Source organism: Pleurodeles waltl, chromosome 9, assembly GCF_031143425.1.
Source record: "Pleurodeles waltl isolate 20211129_DDA chromosome 9, aPleWal1.hap1.20221129, whole genome shotgun sequence".
NCBI classification, from domain to species: Eukaryota; Metazoa; Chordata; class Amphibia; order Caudata; family Salamandridae; genus Pleurodeles; species Pleurodeles waltl.
In genome coordinates this window covers 1,151,740,259-1,151,767,026 of record NC_090448.1, presented here as the reverse complement: position 1 = coordinate 1,151,767,026, position 26,768 = coordinate 1,151,740,259, and the positions used below count along the sequence as shown (strand labels likewise).

At 46.0% G+C, this 26,768-nt stretch overlaps 1 protein-coding gene across 9 annotated transcripts in view; it reads left to right on the top strand.

The window, feature by feature from the left end:
- The window catches only part of RYR3 (ryanodine receptor 3), a 1,450,647-nt gene that overhangs the window by 401,226 nt on the left and 1,022,653 nt on the right, over positions 1 to 26,768 (top strand). For all 9 annotated transcript variants that reach the window (XM_069208992.1, XM_069208994.1, XM_069208991.1 and 6 more), the window contains 4 exons: positions 2,399 to 2,591; positions 13,583 to 13,799; positions 14,641 to 14,745; positions 15,770 to 15,873. In XM_069208992.1, coding sequence (XP_069065093.1) covers positions 2,399 to 2,591; positions 13,583 to 13,799; positions 14,641 to 14,745; positions 15,770 to 15,873 — 619 coding nt within the window. The remainder of the gene's footprint in view (positions 1 to 2,398; positions 2,592 to 13,582; positions 13,800 to 14,640; positions 14,746 to 15,769; positions 15,874 to 26,768) is intronic.

Below are 26,768 nucleotides of genomic sequence, written 5' to 3'. Positions count from 1 at the left end.
CTGTAACTTCAGTTCTCCATTATTTATATGTTTCATAGTTTCACCTGCGACCCACCCTCCTCCCCTGAGAGGCTCACCTTATACCTCATATAAAAAGTCATTTCACTTATGCTCGAAAACCTGAGGGAAGCAGCCTCTCTTGGTAGTGTTCTAGAGGGTGCTGTCGCTTGATTGGTCATAGTTCAGGTTTGGCCCTTTTTAAATAGGACATAGAAATGTTATTATAGAGACTGTTCATTGCCATTAGGGCCTAAGGTAATGATATAAACTTCTACATTATGGTACAGTGGGGCTCCCATTTCGACGGGGAATGATTCAAGCATGCAAATCTATGAAAGATGCCAATACTGGAGAGCTGTGGTTACAGGTAAGTAACTCTTTTCATATCCACTTAACAGCACACAAATGCTTGCTATAGTGGATAGCCATCTATGGGTGATGAAGCGGCTCAGACTGTGGCACTTCCCTGCAAAGGCTCACTCTGCTTGTGGTCACTGCTCGCCCCAGCATGCAACTCAGCTAAGTTTGTAGTGAAATTTGAGTTCCTCGGTTAGTGCCTAAGGTGTTGGTAGTTTATGCAACTAGCTGCTAAAGTGGCTCCACCACCTTAGACTCAAAACAGTCCTCCTTTGTTCCTCGTGTTTATACACACTTCCCTTTTTTTATCTGCCTAAAAATCTAGGCACCGATTAAAAACAAATTGGGAAGCAATTTCCAAAATTTAAAAAATCTGCAAAGATTTGTTAGAAGTTCAAATTGCGAGTTTTGTTAAGAAATTTGCGAGGAACTAAGAAATTTGCCATATGCCCATAAAAATCTAATCTGCAGATGTGAGCTGTTCCTGCTTATCTTCACAGCTATAAACATGGTTGTTGTAGTGTGATTGCTGACATTACTCTGTAGCGCCCCCTCGATTTCTCAGCAACACTCATGACAGCCAGTGTTTCAGCAAAAAGTGGAGACGGAACATTAAAGACCTTATAGAGACAATTATCTTCTGGACCAAAGTGCAATATGTGCTTATTAAACATTATCAGAATTGTTGTGACTACTGGATTTTTATGACGAGTGCAAAACATGGTAATTAAATGTAAATTTATAGAAAATAGTAGTACATAGTGTAGCATGCAGAATAGTATAGTGTTTCACCACATGGCAAATAACACAGTCGGTGTCTACCTTGGGCAAATGAAAAGGTCTCCTTGAGGCAATCTCCACTGATAATCATATTCACTCCATAGTCCCCCACTTGTGCGGTATGCCAGTGCATCTTTATAGGATAGAGAAAATAAATGCTTTTGTCTACAGAAGTCATTTTTTTAATAGAATAGCTTTGGGCAGCATAGCAGAAGCCGTATTATCTTAATTTATTTTCTTTAAAGCAAGAATTCAATTTCTCTTTAAAATACTCTTTGTTTTCCAAAAAACTATTTGATTAAACATTTTAAAGGAAAACTCGAATGACAACAAATGACAACGGTGCTGATGTTGCCGCAGCTAGAAAACTGACACCACTTCTTTAAGGAAGCGGGCACCACGAGAGACCCATCATTCTCTGTCAGGGGAGCTGCCTGAGTTGAATGACTTAGGATCCTGGAAGAACAACCTACTCACCAGGGAATAGAAAGGAGGAAGCTTTGCTTACGATTTCATGGGAGATTTGTCTCAAGAACTAGAATTAGAAGTAAGACTTTTCTTTTTTGTTCTCCTTTTTCCCCTTCAGATGATCTTTATTAATTGTCATTCGTGTGGTAGAAAGTATCTACTACTTAAAAAATAATCACTCAAGCCTGTTCTACTAGGGCTTCAACCCGAGAGCTGAATCTAGAAGTCTTGTGAAAGTTTAGACACATCTTCAGATGGCTGCTTTTCAGATTTCCACAATAGGGATGTGTCTTATCAAAGCAGTAGTAGCCTCTGTTACCTCGAGAAGAGTGGCACCTTTTTTCCACAGGGCAGGTGGTGAGAAGGACATTTTAAATGTTAAAAGTTCCTCTAAATCACCTCATCCTTAGTCTTAATGATTGTTAATCACAACCTTTGTTTTTCCCTGGTGATGTTTGGGACAGTTTTACCTAAACGAAAACTGCAGAGGTTCAGGGGAATGTGTGTCTGTTCCTTGAGTGCTGCTGAACTGAGACAAAACAAATCAAAAGCAACTGCCATACCTGACTCTGAGTACCGAGATTCGACTGTTTCCTGAAGAGTGAAATTATGTGGGTGGCGGCCCCAAAGTCCCCTGAACTCCTGCCACTGATAAAAGGCTTGCTTGCCCTAGAAGTATAGAGTGACCACGACAGCAGCAGAAATGCCAGTAACCTCCAACTGTTTGTGTTCTTATATTTTGAATGCAGGACTCTGAAATGTCTTTTTGTGTTGTGTATTTTTCTCTTCCCAGGCCGTGTGCCCAGAGCTGTAGCATCTGCCAACCAGCACCTTCTGGCATCAGACGATGTAGTCAGCTGCTGCCTGGACCTGGGAGTGCCTAGTATCTCGTTCCGCATCAACGGGCAGCCAGTGCAAGGCATGTTTGAGAACTTCAACACATTGGGTCTATTCTTTCCAGTGGTGAGCTTTTCAGCAGGTGTCAAGTAAGTAGATTGTTTTTTACTCTTACATCCATTTATCCTCCTTTTATTTCAGTGTGACTTTTAGCTGATGTTGAATTAACTTGGTGAAGGTGGTTAGCTGTGAAACATTTTGTTGCACTTCTTGGACCCATGTAAAAGCTCTTTTACAGGGCAAAATAGTGCATGGGGTAGTTTTTATCCCCTTTTTGTGCTGTATTTTGTGTGAAATACAGTCAGTTCACATTGCCAATTAGTGGGGCAGCAGCAATCTTTTTTCAATGTCTGTTTTAGGCATTTTTTTACTTGTGTGTAAGTCATTCAAAGTATTGCAGATGTAGGGCATAGCGCTCTCACATTCTCAACCTGTAGGTACTGACATCACCCAGCTGTGGGACTGGAAACTGCTTTTTAGGTCGTTAATCCAGCTTTTACAACTGTGTACCATGCACCAGCATGTGTGTCTAATATGCTGGCAATTCTCCACCACCATTCATCGAAACATGCAGTGGTATACCATATTTATTCATTAATCGGTGTGCACCTGAACCTGCTAGTCTCTAACTCTGCTCCTTCCAAAACATCTCGGCTGTATGCAGTAGGTGACCTACATAACTTGTGTGTCTCCTGTTTGAAAAGCCATGTGGATATTACCCTTGCTGGCCCTAGGCAAATAATACGAATAACCTTAGGAAGCGTGAAAGTATCTGGGTGTGTAACTGTTTCTTCCTCTACCCCACTACCCAACATCAATTTTGGGGACAGATGTAGATGCCAAGGTCCATGGAAGAGAAACAAAACACACAAAAGCCAAAGGACATTCAGGATCCATCAAGATCTATCTCTTTAGTCGACCATCAGGCAAAGCATTCTTAGGACAGCCCACCACCAGAGCTGCACCTCACCCAGGAGTGCACAATATTTTTTTCCTCAGTCTAAGCGTAGGATTGAAAGGACTTTGTATGACAGCTTCTGGTTTGGTCTCAGGCTTCTGTTCGTTTGTAAGTTACACCATCCTACTCACTTCTAGTCTACTTTTAAGGAACGTAGCCTGTACCAGAGCCTCTGTCACAGTCCCAGATGTCTGACTTTTTTATATTGCAGCTAGTACCAGCAGACCACGTCCTCGGGGCACAATCACTTCAAGAGTCCCATACTGTCTATCTCATTTTTTGGGAAGGTGGACTCTATAGTGGACAAATCTTTTATTTCTGGCCCACTGTATAAAGAACAGTTGGAGCCGCAATTAACTTGGCCTGCTCTGCTTTCCTCCGTTAAAAAATCAGGACTCAATAGTATGCTGCCTTTGCCTCTCACTTCATATTTTTTTCCTGGAAGCCTTGAGTGCTGAGTGAAAAGCCAAGGAACATGTTTGAGTTCTCTTGAGAATTGCTGTTCCCAGTGTTACGTTTGCCTCTTTAAGTGCCTGTGATATAGCTTTAAATATCAGACTGTCCCCTGTTCGCCTGTCTCTTCTGGCAATGATGGCACCAGTACAGATCTTCTCTCCCAGCCAGGACCACCATGGATGGGGATGCAAGAGTTCATCCATTCCGCAGACCTCTTCCCTACAGGAGGTCATGCTCAAAGGCCACGAAAAGTGGCCCAGATGCCAGTTCAGGCAAGCAAGATGACTGCACCCAACTAAACTACTACTCAGTGATAGTCAATGCCCTTGATGCTTAGTGCCTCAAGACGCCTGCCCCCTTGCCTGAAAATAATGGCATCAATATGCTGATGGCACCGTCATCTCCCCTACCAAAGTTACTGAGCGAGCCAGCTCGAACTCTTGTAACATTCGATAATAAGAATGGGCCTAAGTCTTTGGGTACCTGCCAGCTCAGTTTTTTTGTGGGGAAGGCATATTTCCTAAAGGGTAAAACTTAGACATCATGGACAAGCAAACAAAATGTCCTGTGGCATTATGTACCAAACGTATGGTTTCTGACTGCAAGTGGACACCTACAATGACTATACATAGGTGTCGACAATGTTTTCAACTATGCCGGCTTAATTCATGTAATGTTGTATTATGTTTGGTGTGTAAAGTTCCTGAAATCACGCCAATATTCCACATCATGTAACTATGTGCCATGTGCAGCAAAATGTATGGCAAGTGCACAGCCTAATGTTGCCAGGACACAAGCAGCCGTTGCTCGTGCCACTCGTATTTGTTGCTCTTTTCTTTTCTTATAGCACAATGTATAAAGAAAGGTCGCATTCCACTGTTAAACAGAGATGCATGACAGATATACATTTCACATAATTATGTGTAATTTTGTATAACTTTCCCAAAAATGTGCATTGTTATGCAAAAGCAAATTACATGAATTTCACAGACCCTTACCTATTGGATGGCCATTGTGTTCGACGGAACAGGTCAAGGTAATTCACCTCTGCTGCTCATACAGTCATCAAATGACATTTGATGGGCGAGATGCTTGTGTGCATTCTGATCAGGTGCCAAGCAATCTTTTGGGATCTTAAGCTTCTTTTGGTCAGATGGAAGCACATAGTTGGGGTGCATGAAGGTGAGGAAGTTGGTTTCTTCAAACTTTGAGAACTTGTTTAACTCCACCAATTTCGCAGAGTATAAAAATAGAAGGTAAGCTGCAGAACCAGTCTTTGAGGATGAATCCTCCTGCATGGAAAGTGATTTCATGCATCCTTTTCTTAGCCAAAGCTTTTCTCCTCAAAGATTTTTGAAGTTGAGACGCTCTCCAACTTCGTCAAATTGCTAAATTTGCAATCATTGCTGGTGGAATTTTAAGTCTAACAACAGTTGACCTGTGTTAAATGAACAAAGTGTGGTCTAAGCTTTGTTTCTTGTCAAGAGACTTAATATACAGCTCATAGCCCATACGTGGTGCTGTAAGCAGTGTGCGGCACCCCACTGCCCAAAGACTAGAGGGGCTGCTCTCTCCCAAATCAATGCCATCAGAGTCACTCCATGATGGAAGTGGTGCTGTTGGGGGCTCTATGCTGTGCTTAAAGTGGGATAAAAAGGTGGGGTCCCTGAAAGAAAAAGAAACATAACTTGGAATTTTCAAGATGTACCTATGTAATTATTGGCGTCACTTTAAAACATTTGAACGAGAGTGCTGTGCGAGACACAACATGCCACTTGATTATTATTAAAGTCCTCTCGGTGAGTTTTATGTTATAGATTTAAGATATAACACACAACAACAAACATACTCCTAAACCCAGCTAGACCTATTGGCTTTGGCAATATTTTTAGCACTGTTGGATACATAAGTAAAATCTACAATTGAAAATGGTTTTAGTCTGAAAATATGAGCCTGTGAATTAAACATTGCTAAGCTCTACGGAAGTGGTAGTGGTTTTGGAGTGTCTCAGTCACTCCTGTTCTCTTTACCCCACTTTCTCCTGTAGTCTCTCACCCTGTTAGACAGCATCACCATTTTTCTCCTGACATCTTTCTGAAAACAATTTTCAATAACAATTGCAATTGGCACATATGTGAATATTGCTGTGTGCACTCTGCATAGAGTCAAAGGCTCAAGCATAATGTCCTAACTCCTTTACAACCCACTGACATGCACTATGAGAAAATATCGCAACAGCCTCAACTCAAGAACTCTGTTATGGCGGCCATGAACACCCATCTACAACCTAAAGTCACCGAGAGACTTAGACATGACTCTATTCACAGTATGCACTATGTAAGAGTCCTATGTGCGCGAATAAAATCAACAAAAAACACGATATGTGTAAAAAGCAAACACTCTTCGGGAAAGCAAGATGAAGTAAAACATGTGAAACGTAAACATGGACTGCATCACAGACATGAGAATCAGTGTTTCTGCCTGTACTGTTAAGGACATGAATCACTTTCAGAGCCGTCCTTTAATAACTCCTGGGTCTGCTAGGTCTGGGACCTGCCAAGATCCAGCCCACAAAAAGCCCAAGGTCTATCGTAGGAGATGCTGTGCAGCAATTACGCACTTGTCTGTGAAATGAGATCCCAGTTCTGTTTCTGGTTTTCTCACTTGTCCAAATTTCTTGATCCAGGCCATGCCACATTTCCCCTTCAGCTACAAACCGTGCAGGTATGGCATGTAACTTGAATTCTGAGCACGGTAAACCGGGCAAGAAATGAGAGGCACCCAGATGGATGGCAGATCTGGCAGCTATTATTGAGCCCGGTCCAAGCCAACCATAGTAAAATATGCGGAATGTTTCCTGATGTAATTTGCCGATAGCGGGACCCACTCAGCAGCACCACCAGCTTTTCAAATTTTTTTTCGAGGCAGCGATCTGCAGGTGCAAGGGTGGAGGGGTCTTCACTTCCAGCTGGGCTCAGCACAAAGACCTCGTCTTGTTGCTGTCTCGATCGGCTGAGACCTATCACTGCAATGGAGGGGAACAAAGGCACTCAGTGCACAAGTGCTTAAGAGAAACTATGATTTCGCTTGGTTCAACCCCTGTATGTAAGGGATTTGCTTTGTTAGAATGTCAGACATAAGGTTTGTATAACTAATTCAACTAATAATAACAATTTAAATAGCACTTACTTATGTATTTGTTATTTAAACTACTTTATACAACTACTCATGTCCGAATGTTGAGTATCAAAGCACTCTATATTACAGACGCATTACACAGAAACAATGAATCATACACATTTGTAAATCAATGTACAGGAAATATTAGATAAGCCAATGTGTGTTCCGTTGTGTAAGAGTCCCATATCATCCATTTGTGTAGGCATATATTTAAAGAGTGCTTGGTTTGAGAAACACAGTCTGAAATTAAATGTTAAGCAGTGGTAAGGGTTGTCAGCATTAATACCTCTGTATTACTATACAAAAGAACCCTCCTAAGCAACTTTAGGATAACAAAAGATTGCGAAACTTTTTTTTAATGCAGCCTTTTTGTCGAATTAACTAAGCCAGAACAGGTTTACTGCCACTGTTGTCTAGGCCTGGGCGTAAGAGATGCTGTGCAGCAATTACGCACTTGTCTGTGAAATGAGATCCCAGTTCTGTTTCTGGTTTTCTCACTTGTCCAAATTTCTTGATCCAGGCCATGCCACATTTCCCCTTCAGCTACAAACCGTGCAGGTATGGCATGTAACTTGAATTCTGAGCACGGTAAACCGGGCAAGAAATGAGAGGCACCCAGATGGATTGCAGATCTGGCAGCTATTATTGAGCCCGGTCCAGGCCAACCATAGTAAAATATGCGGAATGTTTCCTGATGTAATTTGCCGATAGCGGGACCCACTCAGCAGCACCACCAGCTTTTCAAATTTTTTTTCGAGGCAGCGATCTGCAGGTGCAAGGGTGGAGGGGTCTTCACTTCCAGCTGGGCTCAGCACAAAGACCTCGTCTTGTTGCTGTCTCGATCGGCTGAGACCTATCACTGCAATGGAGGGGAACAAAGGCACTCAGTGCACAAGTGCTTAAGAGAAACTATGATTTCGCTTGGTTCAACCCCTGTATGTAAGGGATTTGCTTTGTTAGAATGTCAGACATAAGGTTTGTATAACTAATTCAACTAATAATAACAATTTAAATAGCACTTACTTATGTATTTGTTATTTAAACTACTTTATACAACTACTCATGTCCGAATGTTGAGTATCAAAGCACTCTATATTACAGACGCATTACACAGAAACAATGAATCATACACATTTGTAAATCAATGTACAGGAAATATTAGATAAGCCAATGTGTGTTCCGTTGTGTAAGAGTCCCAAATCATCCATTTGTGTAGGCATATAATTATAGAGTAATTGGTTTGAGAAACACAGTCTGAAATTAAATGTTAAGCAGTGGTAAGGGTTGTCAGCATTAATACCTCTGTATTACTATACAAAAGAACCCTCCTAAGCAACTTTAGGATAACAAAAGATTGCGAAACTTTTTTTTAATGCAGCCTTTTTGTCGAATTAACTAAGCCAGAACAGGTTTACTGCCACTGTTGTCTAGGCCTGGGCGGATTGTTCAGTTCTGCCGCCTGAATCGTAGGAATTCTAGTAATTCCGTGTTACTCTTGTATTGCAAAATTACTGCCAAATTAAAATTCCACCGCTCTGCTGGTGGAGGTTAAGATTCTGTAATATAATACACTGTTCCAAAACTGACACAAGGAAAAAGGGAAGGAGTCCTGATAATCAGGAGCACAAGTCCTCACACACCACATTTGGTGTCATGCTTCATCATCGGACAGCTCCTCGTCAGGCCGGCACTGCAATGCCTGACGGGCACCCCCCGAAGGGGGGCTCTTTGCCGGAGATCTTTTAGTTAATGATGAAGCCGCGAAACCAAGTGTGGGTCCGAGAAAGAGGAAGGAAAAAAACTTTTTCTAAAAGATCTCCGGCAAAGAGCCCCCCTTCGGGGGGTGCCCGTCAGGCATTGCAGTGCCGGCCTGACGAGGAGCTGTCCGATGATGAAGCATGACACCAAATGTGGTGTGTGAGGACTTGTGCTCCTGATTATCAGGACTCCTTCCCTTTTTCCTTGTGTCAGTTTTGGAACAGTGTATTATATTACATTATCAGGTTGACTGGAGGGTGTACACTGGACCATATAATCCTCTGATCCCTTCTCTTTATTTGGAGGTTAAGATTAAGCAGTGGTTTCTAAAGTTTAGAAACCACTGCATATCACTTAGCGCCCCTACATACTCTGCAGTGATTAAGACTGCAGAGTATGCAAGGGCGCCGAGTGGTATTTGACTGTGCAGTCTTCTTAGTGCAGAATGATCCTTACAGCCATTTTGGATCCGCATGTGCATTTTGTACTAAGAAAATAGTGTTAAATGCCCACTCCGCCCCGTCGTGGAGCTCTGTGGAATGTGGCAGAAATTTAATTAAATTCTGCGTGATTCCTCAGAATCAAACTGCGCTAATTACGCCAACTCCTATTTTTGTCCTTGTTCCCTATTTCATTGTTGTAAAGTTTGTTTTAAAATAAATGTATACGTGGACAGACTCTGCTTACTGTAACTCCATTCCCTCTCTGTTGCCACACCCTGGCCCCAAAAGTATGGTATCCGGAAGTAAAAGGTTGCCATTTTCAGGGCTGACTGTACATGCACAGCACTTCCAAGCCCACTGTACTGTGCACCCACACCAGTGCTTCCTGTAGGGGAGCTTGCAGGACTGCCCCAGTTGGGGGTGCCTGTGTCTGATGCTCATGTCGGTGGCGGAGCCAAAAGGGGACAACGAGGGCCATGGCCCATCCCAGCATGCCCTTTGTTTCCACACAAAGGTGGACGTGTTACGCTGGGCAGCCAGTATGGGCATCAGCAGCCATATGTAGTAAATCTTGTTCTGCACTGCTTTCCCCCCCCTAGTGCAGCCGCGTGCTTGAGCTGTTTATAAAACCATAGACAGTGTTGAGGGACAATGGATTTATACGAATCTGTGGCAGTATCCTTTACCACATAATAATGGCTTTACAACATCAAAAATGGATGAAATAATACTGGTAGAAAATGATAAAAAGCTAGTCCTGCTGCATAATTTGGTCGTCCATGGTGCTTTTTCATAGTAGCTCTGACATTGGCAAAGATTGATATATTGTCAATATATTGGTAAAATCCATATTTCACAGGGAACCGTGAAATAGTTATATGTTATAGTTACCTTGTGTATGTGTGTGTAAATGATATCTCAAAGTTGAGGGAGGGTCTACGCCGCTGCCCCCAGAGGATACCGTCGCCCTCTGGCACCAACCCATGCCTCCATCCCTGGCTACTTTGGGGACCACCAGACCGGCCCTTCTCTCGTTCACTGCACCGTGCCCCTTACGTCATTGCTATCTCTTTTAGCAGAGCACGAGGTACATTGTCTGTGGTGTCGTAAGTGGAGCATGTGGGCCCAGATGTGCCTGCGCTGAAGAGTGGGGCAGGGCAGGCGGCCTAGAGTCCGGCCTGCAGCTGCTGGCAGAGCGGAGCAGCATTAACAAGTGAATACAATCTATTGCCGAGCCGCAGGTGCCTGCTTTGACGTCTCCGCTCCTTGCTATTTATAGCCGAGCACCCCGACGGCTGCAGACCCTCGAAGCCTGCATGCCTTCAAGGGGATGAGCAACGGGATTCGTGTAAGGAGAGACAGGCTGTCACACCTGCAGGGGCTTCCAGAGGTGAACTATATTGCTGTCAGATGGAGATGTGCCCTGTTAAAGGCCAGTGGGGCTGAGACGGATCACTCCCAAGAGGGACGAGGTTTCAGCTCTAATACCCTGACCTGCCCTACAGATCTACTCACACACATACAGAGAGCAGCATGCCTTTTGTGTTGCATCTACCGATTACATGCTATATCAAAAAACCTCTACTAGATCCCTAAAATCCTGCACGAAAAAGTAAACTAGATTTCATTTTTAAATTATTTTCCCTTTTATTGCTTTTGAGTGACCATGTCCTTCCCTTCCACCGTCCCTCTGTGTCCTGAGTATGTAGACTACTCTAAATCACATGCCTTATTCTTTCTTTGAAATCATATCCCTGTAACCTAACACAGTACCTTTTCAGTCCATCAGCCATTCGCTTCTCCCATACCCCCCACTAAGGATCACACCAACTCAATGTGCCACCAAAAAACTGGAGGAACTGCATGAAATATTTCCCTTAAGAGCACAAGAGTAGTCCCAATAAACAAACAAAAACAAAAAAAGCCACTGGTCTAACCACTAACTATGGGGATCGGGAACAGCATGTACTAACCATTAAATGTTTCAACATCTCCAGGGTAGTAGGCGCTATATATATATATATATATATATATATATATATGGAATTTCCTTTTTAAAACACACAATTACATTATTTAAAAGAAGTCTTCACGTTACCAGGCAGTGACACGGGGGCACTGACTGGGAGTGCTCTGTAAGAAGATTGACAGGTTGACATGTTTTTATACTATATTTCCTTTCTCTGAGCTCTCAAGTTGACCTGGTTTCCTCATTGAACGTCCTTTCACTGAGCTCTCAGCAAAGGTGGACCTATTGCCATATTTATCTGATGCCCCTCGCTTCTCCGACATGCCCCTTCTTTCTCTGAGATATGGTGGCAGAGATTGCCTTCTCTGAGCCCGCAGTAATTTGAAGAAGGCTGTCATCTTCTTATGATACCTTCCCTTTCCTGGATCTCTCAGTACTCAGGGGCAGGGTTGGCAAGTTTTTCAGATGCCACTGCCTTATGGGGCAGGTTTCCACGCTTTGATGCTGCTGCTTCCTTCTTCAACTCTCACAAAGGGAGGACAGGTTTCCAAATTTTTATGATGCTGCTTCCTTCTCCGCCTTTCACAAAAGGAGGACAGGTTTTTATGTTTTAATGATCTTCCTCCCTTTTTCAAGCCCCAGCTGCCATTGCCCACTGATACTTGCCTCAGGTTAAATGATTTGAAGAGCCGCAGAGATAAAAGGTGTTCATCTGTGTGGTTTGGGCGAGATCCATACGAATTGATAAGTGGTAGCAGCACAATGCATAGCCTACAAATGTGTATCACTGCTTTGCAAGTAACCAAATTCTGTGCATGGTGGCAGACGGAGAAATGTTAAATACTTCAGAATCTGGTGGCATGGTTAGAGAGTACCTTATGCTCAAGTGAGGGGGTATTCAAGCTAAAGAAACGGAGTCATCCACAATTATGGTACATCAAGTTTGAAACAGTGGGTAGCCTTTCTGGCTGTGTTACAGGGTCTTCTAGGCCTTACTAATACATCAGTGCTGAACTCAAATGGGCGGTGATTCAGCATGTATTTTAACAGCGATAGAGTGGCCACCTCTAGATTGTCGCTTGAAGCAGGATTCTGCCTCCTACTACCACAAATATGTTACTAAAATCTACGTCTGCATGTTAAATGCTTAGCTATTCATGATCTGGCACATGTATGACCTCCCAACCAGAAGAACATAATTGAGCTCACAGTCACTGGATCTTGTGGGGCCTGGGTCACACACTCTGTGGTGCTCTCTTGGTTCTCATACAAACATTGCTTTGGGAGAAATAGTTGAAACGTGTATTTTATTCTACCACAGGAAACTACTTATAAAACCATGAGCACTAATATAATAAACAATGGTGTCATAGAGCTATGAAGGTATAAAATAAAAATTAAGATACCCATAAACTATACATAGTTCCCACCACTAAAGTAATAGGTCGGAAAGAAAAATTGATTACTACAACAAAAAGTAGTTTCATGAAATGGTATAGGATTGTCATGATGTTAATCACATTAGCCTTTATATTTCTCTGTCTATGCACATGTAGTCTTTACTTAAACTATGATACTTTTGTAAGCCCAGAACTTTAGGGAGACTACTTGTTGTTTAGATTGTTACTAATAGTATGGGTATTTGTTGTGGTCCGCCTGTATTATGGTATGTGCAATTGCAGTATGTAATTGCCAAACAAACTAAATTATGAAATAGCCCAGTGGCATGGTCTCTGTTGAGGTACTAAAGACTACAACATTAATACCCAGTCCACTGTATGGCAGCATGTCCTAGAGTATTGAGCAGACATTAGTTCCCAGTCTGCTGTGACATTGTTCCCAGTACTCTGCAACGCCATAAGACATGCATGGTTTAGAGTATTTGCCAAACATTATTACCCAATCCAATGTGACATTCACCGTATGACAGCATGGCCTAGAGTATTGGACAGACAGTATAACTCTGTACCACAGTAAGACAGCATGGCCTAGAGCATTGAGAGACCCCAATACCCAGTCCACTGTGACATGGTTCTCAGCACTCTCCACTGCTGTAATAAAGCATGGCCTAGAGCATTGGGTGACACTGATACTCAGTCTACTGTGACATTGTTCCCATCACTCTCCACCACTGTAATAAAGTATGAACTAGAACATTGGGGGGCCCTGCTAATTGAAAAGTTTTTTTTGTTGCAGCAATCTGGTTCTAACTTGCATTTTTTGTGCCTGTAAAGAGTCCTTAGCCACCTTCGCTAGGTTTGATTATTCTTCCTCCCCCTCTGTGACCCAGTCATCTCACTCTCTTCTTCACTGCAGGGTTCGGTTCCTGCTGGGAGGTCGCCATGGCGAGTTTAAGTTTTTGCCCCCCGCTGGCTACGCTCCCTGCTACGAGGCGCTGCTGCCCAAAGAGAAGATGAGAATCGAGCCGGTGAAGGAGTACAAGAGAGACCTCGACGGCGTGCGAGATCTCCTGGGGACCACCAAGTTCCTCTCCCAGGCCTCCTTCATTCCCTGTCCTGTAGACACCAGCCAGGTAAAGTGCACTGAGCTGGAGCACCCAGCAGAGCTCCGCTTTACACATGTTCATTACATGGTGTGCCTCGCCTCAGCAATGTTTAGAGAAGGACGAGCATACATGAGAGTCAGAGGCAGTAAACATACTTATTCACTGAGTTCAGACAGCGGTGATCCTGCGGTGGAGGTGATCAGAGGGTAAGCTGAGGATGGAAACACTGAAATGTCAGTGTAAAAGTTTGTGAATGGAACCATTGGTGCCAACATGTGTGTTCCTCAGTGAAAATCTGCATATTTCCAGTCCTCCTGGTTTCCGCTGGAAACTCCTGATGAAGGATTGCAAGAAAATGACAAGATTGAGAGGTCATGTCTTTAAACTTTCCATATTGGTTTTCTGTATAACTGTACATTGCCCACTTTCCTGTTTGTCTTGTGCAGAGAAAGCCACTGTGCGATGAAGCAGTTAAGCGGAGAGCAGCCATGACATTGTCGTAATGATTATGCCCATCTAGAGGAACACAACAAACTGAGTGACCTGTCTTGAGAATTGGGTTTGGCTAACCAGGGGGTGTCCAACGGATGCCCGAGAGGTCCGGTTACATGCCTACATGCAAGACTCTGTCTATCCATGTACGATACATTTAATCTAAATGGAATTGATTAACAAAATCAGTGATTATCCTGAAACTCTGGCATTGATCCAACCCTATTAAACCTACGTTGGACATTCCTTGTGTATACCCTACTTGGCTAATGTTTTAATTTAAGATATTTTAAAGAGATGGTCTCTTAAGGAGGGGAACTACATCTAACTAAAGCCGAAGCATTGACATTTAATCAAGAAACTGTGTTTTTTCCAGATTGTCCTACCCCCTCACCTGGAGAAGATCCGAGATAAACTGGCTGAAAACATCCACGAGCTGTGGGGCATGAATAAAATAGAATTGGGATGGACCTATGGAAAGGTATTAACTAAGAGCAAACTCTGAAAACTAATAGCTCTGCTGCAACCAAAAATATTCTCTGTTGGGAATTTACCCTAAAATCCTGACTCCCCTTCCCTCAACACTTCTGCGTACAGTAGTGTCTATCTCCATTCCATGAATTTACTGATTGTTGTACAGGGGATAAACCTCTACGGAGCACCTCCTCTCCTACAGTGCAGTTAAAGAGGGTGGGTGGAAGAGCCCTCTTTTTGTTAAATCTGTAGTTTACTTTACAGCTCCTGCCCAACTAGTTTTCTATGCCAGCTAGGGCTTCGTTCACTGTACTGAAGTGGTCCTGGAAGGATCTGACTTTAAGGTAGATTTGAGTGTCTTCAGGATAGGCAAAGGATATCAGTTGCATGATGGAATATAAAAGGCAAAGATAATTTGGGGGCCAAATATCATGTCAAACATAATGAGGACCTAAATACGAAGATGTGCATGTAGCCAAGAATAGAGTTACTATCTTTCACATACTTTGACAAGGGACAGATATATGGTGTTAAATATACTAAACATATGCTTACCTATATAAGTTTGCGTGCACCATATTTTGGTCCCCAATAGTCTTCCAATTATATTTTGGCCCCACAATATTCTGTAGTTGGTTTTCTGTTGGAACACTAATCTGCCATCTGATTCATGAGGGGCATAAGGAGGAGCATAAAGATTTTGAAGGACAGGGGACTGGGGGAAACCTTGGACCAGAAAGGAGCCAAGGAAATTGCACACTGTTTATCTTGTTGTCTCACATTCAGTGGTTGGAGTAAATATGGAGATTCAGTCTAAATTGTTGGTGCTATGGGGGGTAGGGAGGCATACAGATGAGATGGTATGAGTGGTCTTTTTCTGCCACCATGAATGTAAGTGTATATTCAAGAGAGGTTCACAGATATTTTGCATAGTACAACTGACAATTTAAGCAGTGTGAAGATGTTAATCTGTGTACATATGTGAATCATCAACTGACAATATCTCCTTTTCTTTTGCTTTTGTCCTTCAGGTCCGGGACGACAACAAAAGGCAACACCCCTGTCTCGTAGAATTCTCCAAATTACCCGAAACTGAAAAGAATTATAACCTCCAAATGTCCACTGAAACCCTAAAGTAAGTGCTGACTTTTAGCTTTCATGGCTTGATGTATTTTGTATTGGTGGCCTTGCCGCATTTAACTCCAAGGCATACGTCAGCACCTTTAATGAGATCTTCCAAATGTAAATTGGTTCAATGATGCATCGAAGTCGCTTGTGTCCACAGCAATTAGTGTCAAAAGGAGCGAAACGGTCCAGAGATGGCTCTTTGCGCTGTGACTGCTCAGGTGTCTGATTATTCCCGCCACCGTGGGTATTTGTCGCTCAGCACAGCCGGTCGGTGCGTTAATGTTTGCACGTGGTGTGACTAGCGAAAGCTGGAAGGTGAAATTTCAGCTTCAACGCCTCCTAGATCCAACCGCTTATGAAATGCCATTTTTACATTGTTACATTTTATTTCCTGCTTACCTGGCTTACTTTGCTTTGCTTTGAAGTGTTTTTCATTCTAAATATGAACCATTGTATGATTTTCTACAGACTGAACCTTGATCTACAAATACTGATTGTTATAGGATTAATTTTCACCTGTTATGTATATTACTTACTAGAATTATTCTTTGCCTTTTTATTGTTATCATCATCATCATGATTCCATATAGTTTCAAACTGGCACAATGTGATGAATTTCTCACTGCTTTAATTCAAAAGAGATTCTAGTTAATGGGGCGTTTTCTTGCTGAGTGGGACCGAGTTTGGCAGATTGCTCCATGTCTGCAGGACATCCGATTTCTAATCCCTATGTCTTGCTGGTCAAAACTCAGGTTGTTAGGTTGCTTTCTGCCCATGATCTTTTTTGTTGCAAATCATTGGTTCCATTGGGCTAACCGGAGAATTAATGGCGAGAACGCCTTAGGGTGTCAAGTAAAAGCCCAGAACTGGAGACATGGCGTGTCCTGCTGACATGAAGTCATTGGCTGAACGTGTCTTTTTTGCTGCCTTTTAATTAGACAAGTAGCAAGATTTGTTTTAAAAGTTGTAGATTGTCAGTCTATAATATAATTGACCTCATAATTCCAGCCACAATCAAATTCTGACATTTTTTTTATTAAAAAAAGGTTTACAAAAAATAATATATGTATTTCAGTAAATATTTACTATTTGCTCAGACTCACTCAACGTATTATTGTCATATTCATAAAAACCTGGGCACCGTCCTCTCACTCTCCCCTCCAGGCCTCTCCCTTTTCTGTTGCATCCCCCAACTTCCAACATTCCCCTGCCAGTCCCCCTAGCTTGTATCCCCTTTATTTACAGTGCTCCTTTGCTTTGTAGCTAGGTTTGTGCTTTATAAATGTGCATACAAACATCTCTAATGTGTTGAAACCTATATGGGTTTAAAGAGTCAATTGATTCATACCTTTCCCTTCCTGGTAAGCACGGCACTTGGGGTCTTAGTGCCCAAAGTACAAAACACTTTTGGAGTCCCTGACTCGATGACTTCCAAAATCACCGGGTTTGTGACCACAAAAGATTATGGGGCTGATTCTAACCCCGAGGGTCGGCGGGAGCACCGCCGACAGGCCGGCGGTGCCCCGTAGGGCATTCTGACCGCGGCGCTTTGGCCGCGGTCAGAAAGGGTAAACCGGCGGTCTCCCGCCGGTTTACCGCTGCCCTCAGAATCCCCCATGGCGGCGCAGCTTGCTGCGCCGCCATGGGGGATTCTGACCCCCCTACCGCCATCCTGTTCATGGCGGGAAAGCCGCCATGAACAGGATGGCGGTAGGGGGGGTCGCGGGGCCCCTGGGGGCCCCTGCCGTGCCCATGCCAATGGCATGGGCACGGCAGGGGCCCCCGTAAGAGGGCCCCGCAAGGTATTTCAGTGTCTGCCTTGCAGACACTGAAATACGCGACGGGTGCTACTGCACCCGTTGCACCTTCCCACTCCGCCGGCTCGATTACGAGCCGGCATCCTCGTGGGAAGGGAGTTTTTCCCTGGGCTGGCGGGCGGTCTTTTGGAGACCGCCCGCCAGCCCAGGGAAAAACTCATAATACCCTCCGCGGTATTATGGGGGCGGAATTCTGGCGGGCGGCCTCCGCCGCCCGCCAGAATTAGAATCACCCCCTATGTTTGGGATGTACAAAAACACTTTGGCAACTCAGAAATGCCTTTCTGATTCACTAAAGTGTTTTTGAGGCCGATTACCTAGCGTATTTATGAATAGCAGGGAACAGGCGTTCATTCCTAATTGTGATTCACAATCACATGTATCAGTGGTTTCTAATCTTAATGGTGGTCGAAACCCATTGATCAGATATCTGCACTCACACCAGTTGTGGTGGTATCTGATTCTCAAAGAGAAGTAGTTGCCATTGTTAGGCAGAACGTGCCTCTTTAATGGAAACTGTCTCTTAAAAAATGTTTTTCCTTTTCGAAATGTAAATGCGGGGACAAGGTTTGCTGCCTCTTGCGGGCCACTATATCTGCAGATGCAGCTGATCACAGTGACATGTAAATTACAAACCTGCCGAATTTATGTTCATTGGACAAGCCGGCTCAGTTTGTCACACGCCAAGGGACCAGTAGTTTAAAGCAAAATGAGCGGGCCAACCTGCAAAATGTGGTGCGTGGCCCCTGATATCACAAACAGTCTTGCCAAATTTCGGGTGTCCATGCCTGACTAGCTGCTCCATTCCAGGATCTGTCTTTAAATTCCTGGACTTGTAGTCTTGTGAATTCCAGTATAACTCAAGATGCATGGACCTAGGGAACTTGGCAGCTATAAATAACAAATAAACAAGCTGAGGGGGCCCCCAGAAATGGCCCATAGGGGTTCATGTTACAGCCGTCTTTCCTGATAATCATGCTGGTGCTTGTATAAAGGAATAAGTGAAAGTACAAATCCCATAGTACAATATGCTGCTTGTTAAAAAGCCAGGCCTGCCCGAGAGTATCACACGTGATATGTAGGCTCCCTCTGCAGCCAAGTGTAACTTTGAACAGTTAATCTTAGAAGAAAGACTGATAGTGGCCATCTAGCATCCAGGGAGATCAAGGCATTAGCCAATAGCTGGTGCCTCTGGAAGGCCAGCACTGCACAGGGGAGCCAGGCTCGAGCCTCACTCTTGCTTATGACGAGTTGTCGGCTCTGCCTAACGCCGGCTTTTTTGAAAGAATGGCCTGTCAGCAATCTGACTGACTGCCTTCAGTAGTACGAGACCCCTGCACTCAGTAGGAAGGCCAAACAAAAGTAAAGGTTCATGGAGAATGGGTGACTCCGTTAAGCAGTGTGCTGAGAAGGGACGGACTCTGAAGTCTTCAGTACATTCATGACTAAGCAGCAACAGCCACTTGTCTCGCCACGAAGTGACCTTTCAAGGCTGCGAAAGCACACGTAAATACTACATTATGAAGAAGCGGGAGAGACCGACTGCTTAAGTTGGGAGTAGGTGAAACGAAAGGGGAAAGAAAATCCATGTACCTTAGTTTAGAAAACAGTCTGTGAGGAAAGTTCGGGAATAACCAAAAGTTGAATCTTAATAGTGAATAGTGTAGGTCCAATTAGTCACAGAAAATGCCCAAAGTACAAACAGTGAAACAATAAGGAACACACAAAACCAACAAGTGTGATAAGTAAATGAGACACTCAAAGATGGAAAAATAATTAACCACTATATTTCATGCTCCTCTCGTACGGCATGCCACTAAGGAAGAAACGATTACACAGTACTGAGTAACAGTAGAGTTAAAAAATTACAAACCTAACCTAAAACTGGGCAGATTGAAACAATCGAAGCGAAGCTCCAATAATAACCAATCCCAAGTAAGAAGAAACATCGAGAATGGGCCAATTAGGAGACGGCATCAAGTCAACGATAACGATCCTGATACATTAGCCCAAGAACAATAAAACCTAAAGCATAAACAAATAGTATTGGTAAGGGAGCACATATCCTAGTTATAAAATATATTGTTCATGGACGCCATAGGTTCAAATCAATAAAGCTTACATGTAGGTATTCAAGCAGGGGATCCGTTCTAAAGGTACCACGACTTAACATCAGTCTGCATCAAAGTGCCACGGACCCAATTCCCCAGCAGGGACTGTGGCTGGAAGGCCGCTGACACTACTGCGCCAGGAGGCGCGTTTAAAAACTGCCCAAGGCACCCGCAGCGCGGGACGCGCTCTGTAAGGGGAAGTGCCAGGGATTCAAATCCCCATCGCGGACTGCGGCCCTACTTCCGAGTCAGGAGGTGCATTCAATAACTGCCTGAGGCCCCCGCAGAGAGGGACGCACACGGGCGCGTGCCTGAGCAAAGACCGGGCCATGAACGGGCCCGTCCGCGCCTGTCTGCGTCGGCTGGACCCCTTCCCTTGACTCGGCTGCCTGATAGTAGATGTTGGCAGGTGTAGTGTTGGACAAAAATCCTCCCCCGACAAGACATGGATAAAAAAAAGGCTGCTGCTATTACTGCAAGTTCTGTGGTGGCGGGCCTCTAGTCGTGAGGCCGCACAAAGCGCATGCCGCATGGTCAATAAAACGCAATACGCTGATGATACTTAAGAGTCTAGGAGACTGCACAAAGCGCACGCATTCTCCCTTCTTTACATCCTCACCTCACTTCCTCCTCCCCCGGGCTCTCCTATAGATACATTGTAGAGAAGATCCCTCCTAATCTTTATTTGCACAAACTCAACAATAACCACAAACATTTTGGCCGGAGACCAACTGCCAACATGTCATTGTCTTATCAGGGCAGCCACCGATCCACTGGGCCCTCAAACGTTCAGTTCAAATGTCAGCACACAAAATCCCAGAGTCGCAGGCTGGGAACAGGATTGGGCCGAAGATGATACCTCTGACGGGGGCCTCCCTGATCAGGCATCTGCTCTGCATCAGGCACTGGCTCTGGGCTTCTACCAGTGCAAGGGCCATTTCTTGGAATCTCGCTGGATTCCGGGTGGTGGTCATCAGCATCATCGGCATCCTCCGCCCCTACGGGAGTGTCCTCCTCATGCCCGGCCACCTTCTTGAACCAGGACACACTCCGGGTGACACGTTTATCACCTCTCTCGGAAGTCACCATGGTCCCTCGCACCTCGATTACAGTCCACGGTGTGGGTTCATATGGAGTTCTGAATTTCCAACCACGGTATCTGTCTCTGACCTGGACAATGTCCCCTTCGCACATGTCCGAGCACTGAGTCCTTCGCCTGGCACTGCCTTTCTGATTGGTGTTTCGCCTCTTCTCTTGAGCCTCCTCAGGATCCAGCTTGTCAGGTTTCCAGCTCAACCCCACCGGGGTGCAGCCCCTGGGTGGTCGCTTAAACATCAGCACTGCTGGAGCGCACCCAGTCGTACTATGAGGGGTCTGTCGGTAAGCCCTCAGAAATTGTTCCATGCACCCCTCCAAATCCTCCTCTTGCTCTACCCCTATTATCAAGGCTGTGTTCAGGGTCCGCATAAATCGTTCTACGTCACTGTTGGCCTGCAGCCAATGTGGGGTGATGCATCGGTGACATATCGCAAGGCTGCCCAGGTACTCCTGGAACTCTTGCCCCTCAAAGGGTGGACCATTGTCTGTCCTTATCTTACTGCGAAGGCACACTTTTGTCTTGGCGTCCCCCTGTTGACCCACATGGTCCCACCAGCTGCAGGGAATTACCAACTTCTGGCCACATAGAAGCAGTCTATCCAGTCCTACGGACAGCTCGTCCCTTGCTTTCCACACAAATTGCATGGGTCCAGATGCCTCACCCCTTCCAGGAACTTCTTCCACTGCCTTCGATCCAGAGCTTCCTTGGCCTTGCTTATGACCACATCTTGTTGGGAAGCCTCAGCTATCTCCTGCAGGGTGAGAGCCACTGGGCACGCAGCCTGTACCACCATCCTCATTTCATCTCTTTCCTCATCTTCCATGAGTGTCATGGATGGATGTCGCGACAGGTAGTCCGCCGGGTTGGTCACTCCCGGGTGACAGAGAGCACACAACTGGTATGGTTGCAACAGAACGGCCCATCTTTCAATTCTTAGAGGTGCAAATCTTGCTGATCCTGCAAATATCGATACCAGAGGCTTGTGATTAGTGACAATTTGAAAGTCCTGTCCATATAGCTACAGATGAAAGTGCTGGCATGCCCATCAAATGGCCAATGTCTCTCTCTCAGTCTGGGCATAATGAGTCTCCACTGCAGACAGCACCCTGCTGGCATACGCCACAGGAACCCACTCCTGATTCTGGTGTTCCTGCAGCAGCACATCCCCCAATCCCATGGGACTGGCATCCATCCACAACCACCTCCGTCCGTCGTCCTGGGTTGAAGTAGGCCATCGTGGCCTTGTCTAGCAATGCTCCTTTGATTGCATTGAAAGCAGCTTTCTCCTCCAGAGTCCAGTTCCACTGCACCTTGGCTCTGGTGAGCTGCCGCAACGACTCGGCCATGGTAGCTAATTAAGGGAGGAACCGCCCACAGTACGTGGCCATGCCATGAAAACTGCATATTTCAATGTCATTCTGTGGTAAGGGTGCAAAACGAATGGTGTCGGACTTCTTCAGATCCACCTGTAGCCCCTCTCGGGAAAACACATAGCCAAAAAAATCAATCGAGTTCTGGTAGAAGGCCCACTTTTTCTTGTGACCTGCATCAGAGAGCCGTTGGAGAGTCATCCGCAGTCTAAGATGGTGATCTTCCAACATTTCCGAAAAAATGAGGATATCATCGCTGAGGTTGAGTACTCAGACAAGGCCAGACAATGTTTCCTTTATGGCATTTTGAAAAACCTCTGTTGCGGAGGACACTCCAAAACTCAGCCTCTTGAACCTTCTTAGCCCAATGTGTGGTGAAGGTGGTAATGTTTCTGCTTTCGGGGTCTAGTTTGAGCTCGTGGTACCCTGAGTTGAGGTCCAACTTGGAAAACCACTGGGCCCCGTTCAGATCCGCCACAATGTCATCCATGGTGGGTGTGATGTACCTTTCCCTCTTTATAACCTGGTTGGGCAATCTTATGTCAACACAGAGGCGGATGGCACCGTGCTGCTTGGGCTCTATGACCAGTGACAACACCTACGGCGTGGGGCATGTGACTTTCTCTATGATGTCTTGGTCTTCCAGCACTTGTAACTCCTTCTCCACGGCCGGACGTAGGTGAAACGGCACTCTTCGGTGAGCCTGATCAATATGCAATTTGAATTGTTTCCCTTTGAGCTTCCCGAGCCCTCGAGACAATTGAGGAAAGTCCTTCAGTATAGAATCAGCATGAGCTTTGTGGACTTGTTGTGTGAAAAAGACTAGTTCAAGGTCTTCCGCCGTGTGACACCCTAGGAGAGTCCCACAATTTCCTTCAGCCACATGGTACTTGGCTCAGGTCGAACAGCCCTAGCTCGTGATGGTCACTTCGATGGCTCCCCTCACAGGTAGGGGATCACGCTCATCATACATGTATATCTTGGTGGTGCATGGTGTCAGCATCGGTCGCAGTGATAGCTGGTCATATAACGTGTCATCCATTACATTGACAGATGCTCCAGTGTCAATGTGTACCACTGCAGAGGTCCCCTGGATGTCCACTGTGCACATAGGGGTTGGGGCGTCACCTCTGGTGTCCTCTACTAGCGAGGAGATGACAAACACGTCTTCTTTCTCGTCTTCCAAATTCCAGCAAGTTTCTTCTTCCCTTGTGCCCCTCTCTGCACTTGCCCTTCCCTCTGCCACCAGTTGTCTTACCACTATTGAGTTCTCAGCTGTTGCAGTCTGTTTGGACCGTCCACCTCGACACACTTTAGCAAAGTGGTTCATTCTTCTGCATTTGTTGCAGCTTTTCCCTTTTGCGGGGTACATTCCAGCTGGCCCTTGTGGGGCGTGGCAGACGCTGTGGCTCCGGACGTGTTAACACGGCCTCCAACTGTTCCTGTTTGACGGTCATGGGGCAGGACGTCCCCGCTACCATCGTGGAATGACTTCGCACCGTGGCCATGTCATCGGCCCGACTGGCCGAGAGTTCATGAGACCGTGCCAGGATCAGGATCTCATCTAGTGAGATGCTGGGTTGTCGTAGTATGAGTTTTCGCACCATGTTGGACCAGCACCCCTGGATGACCTGCGCTCTTATCTCTTCATGCTGGTTGAGGCCCACACAGGTGCTGGCCAGCCTGGCATAAAACATGTCTACGGATTCAGTGTCATTTTGTTGCGCCTGTCAAAGTTTGAACCTCTCATAATCTGAGTTCAGCTGAGGGTCAAAATAAAGGTTGATGGCAGCTACCGCCGCGTTAAAATTATCCGCCGCTCCAGTTTTGGGGAGAGTGCTGAAAAGCTTATATAGTTCGTACCCTCCCATATGCAACATGAGTGAGCGTCGCACCGCTCCATCCGTCTCCCTCGTAGCACAGAAATATTTATCCAGCCTGCCGAGCCAGTTGACCCCACCTTGGCGCAGCCATGGCAGGATCTGCCAGTTGACTGAAGGGGGGTACACCTGGGCTCCCCCGCGTGTGGTGGCAGCTGCTGATCGCAGTGTTCCTGTGAGGAACTCATTGCGTCTTGCTCTTGTGTAGGGCCTCGTGGTGCCTCTGCCCTCACGTGCAGGTTTGCAAACCTCAGCCCTTTTTCCCTGTTATATTCTCACTTGGAAATTGGATATATTTTTTTTTCTTTTCCTTCCTTGTCCCTTTCCTTTTCCTTTTTTTTTCTAGCAGGTGGCCACAGTCATGTGCTTTTATACAGAAATGTAACTCAGTTTTTTTTTTTCTTTGATTGTGAATCAACAGTGACAGACGATCCCTCCAGACATCACTTTTAATCTCACCTTGCTGCGCAGCCGTTGCAGCAGACCGCTGTGTGGGCCACGTGACTGGCTGTGTCTGTCGAGCAGCTCTGCAACCGAGCCAGCCTTCCCCTGCACACGCTGATCCATGCAGATGCACTATCGCGTCCACGTCTCCTCCCGGCCGGGACCTTGCGCCCGCATGAACCAACGCCTCCAGGGACGCTGGGCAGGGCAGGTATCCTTCCTTCCTGCGTGTCCCGCCTCCACTCGGCAGCAGAGGTGCCTGCCACAGATGTGCCCTCCGTTGTCAGGTTCATGCGACCCTCAGTGAGCCGTCTGCTCTCAGGATCGCCCTGTGACGATGCCTGTCAGTCACCGGCTGGATGACTGCAGTGCGGGCGGGCAGGCCAGACCGCGTCCGAATGCCGCTCACAGTCACACCTGAGCAACAGTTCTTTTCGAGGTGGGGCGGGTGTGCCCGCTGTACGCCCGTGGCCTGCGCACGGAGTGGGTCCAGTTACTACTCGTCGCCAATGTGGTGGTTGGCCTCCAGTCGTGAGGCGACACACAGCGCACGCCGCGCGGTCAATAAAATGCAATATGCTGGTCATACTTAATGGTCTAGGAAACTGCACAAAGCGCGTGCATTTTCCCATCTTTGTTTCCTCGCCTCACTTCCTCCTCCCCCGGGCTCCTCTATAGCTACATTGTAGAGAAGAGCCCGGGTGGCTCTCTACAAGTTCCAAGGATAACCGGGCAACGGTCTCTATCGCATCTTTTCTAACTATAGCTATGACTGCCTTAACAACTGAAATCGAATATGTGGAAGAGAGGCTGGGTGTGGCGAGAAAGTCGATTACTGCCACACCCTTAAAGGAACATTCTGATAATGTATCAATAGAGGGCACATTGGCAGTATTCAGGGAGGGTCTGTGAATGAGCCCAGAGACAGTTAGGGCCTCATTATGACCCTGGCGGGATGCCGCCCTCCATAATACCGCTCCGCGGTCAGAAGACCGCGGAGGGTATTATGAGTTTTTCCCTGGGCTGGCGGGCGGTCTCCAAAAGACCGCCCGCCAGCCCAGGGAAAAACTCCCTTCCCACGAGGATGCCGGCTCGTAATCGAGCCGGCGGAGTGGGAAGGTGCGACGGCTGCTACTGCACCCGTTGCGTATTTCACTGTCTGCTACGCAGACAGTGAAATACTAGCGGGGCCCTCTTACGGGGGCCCCTGCAGTGCCCATGCCATTGGCATGGGCACTGCAGGGGCCCCCAGGGGCCCCACGACAATCCTTACCGCCATCCTGTTCCTGGCGGGCGAGCCGCCAGGAACAGGATGGCGGTAGGGATTGTCAGAATCCCCTCGGCGGCGCAGCGAGCTGCGCCGCCTTGGAGGATTCTTAGGGGCAGTGGAAAACCGGCGGAGACCGCCGGTTTTCCCGTTCTGACCGCGGCCAAAGCGCCGCGGTCAGAATGCCCAAGGGAGCACCACCGGCCTGTCGGCGGTGCTCCCGCCCCCGTTGGCCCTGGCGGTTCTCTACCGCCAGGGTCATAATGAGGCCATTAGTCTATCATGCCTTAAAAACTGTTGTGTGAGTAATGAGGACATGGGGATTATACCTGTGCCGTTAGCTCCTAAATCTGTCTCTTGCTGATAAAATCGTGCACCCAGATGATAGTCTTTCGATCCCCCATAAAGAGGAAGAGGGCAGACTCATGTCAGGTGTGTACTTTTAAACCAGTTGGCAATTAGACATCTGACTCTGGTAAATCTGCATTTTTGACGGGCTGCGGTCAGGAATAAGGAACAATCTAGACCTTATGGCCCGTAGGAGTTCCAAGTGGGGAACCTAAACATATAGACACTGTGGGCCTTGAGACTATTCTAGAGAAGACATTGGTTACCTTGGTTGCGGCTCTGAAGAATATTGGTGCAAGCTTGAAAGAACTCCTCGGGTATATGATACCTAAAGCACTTGACACTTGGTGGGGAGGGCTGTTGGGAGTAGGTGAAAGTGGACCTTTGGCACAAAAGCAGGTGTTGCTGATGTCATCAGGGTGAATGATCAAAATAGTATGGCGAACCCGGTTATTCATGATCAGCTCTCAACCAGGACTCCTATGGACAGGGAGGGTGGGGGCAGGATAAAAAGTTTTCTAGCTGTCACGTCAAGAATTTTTCAATTCTGTTAAGGACACAAAGGC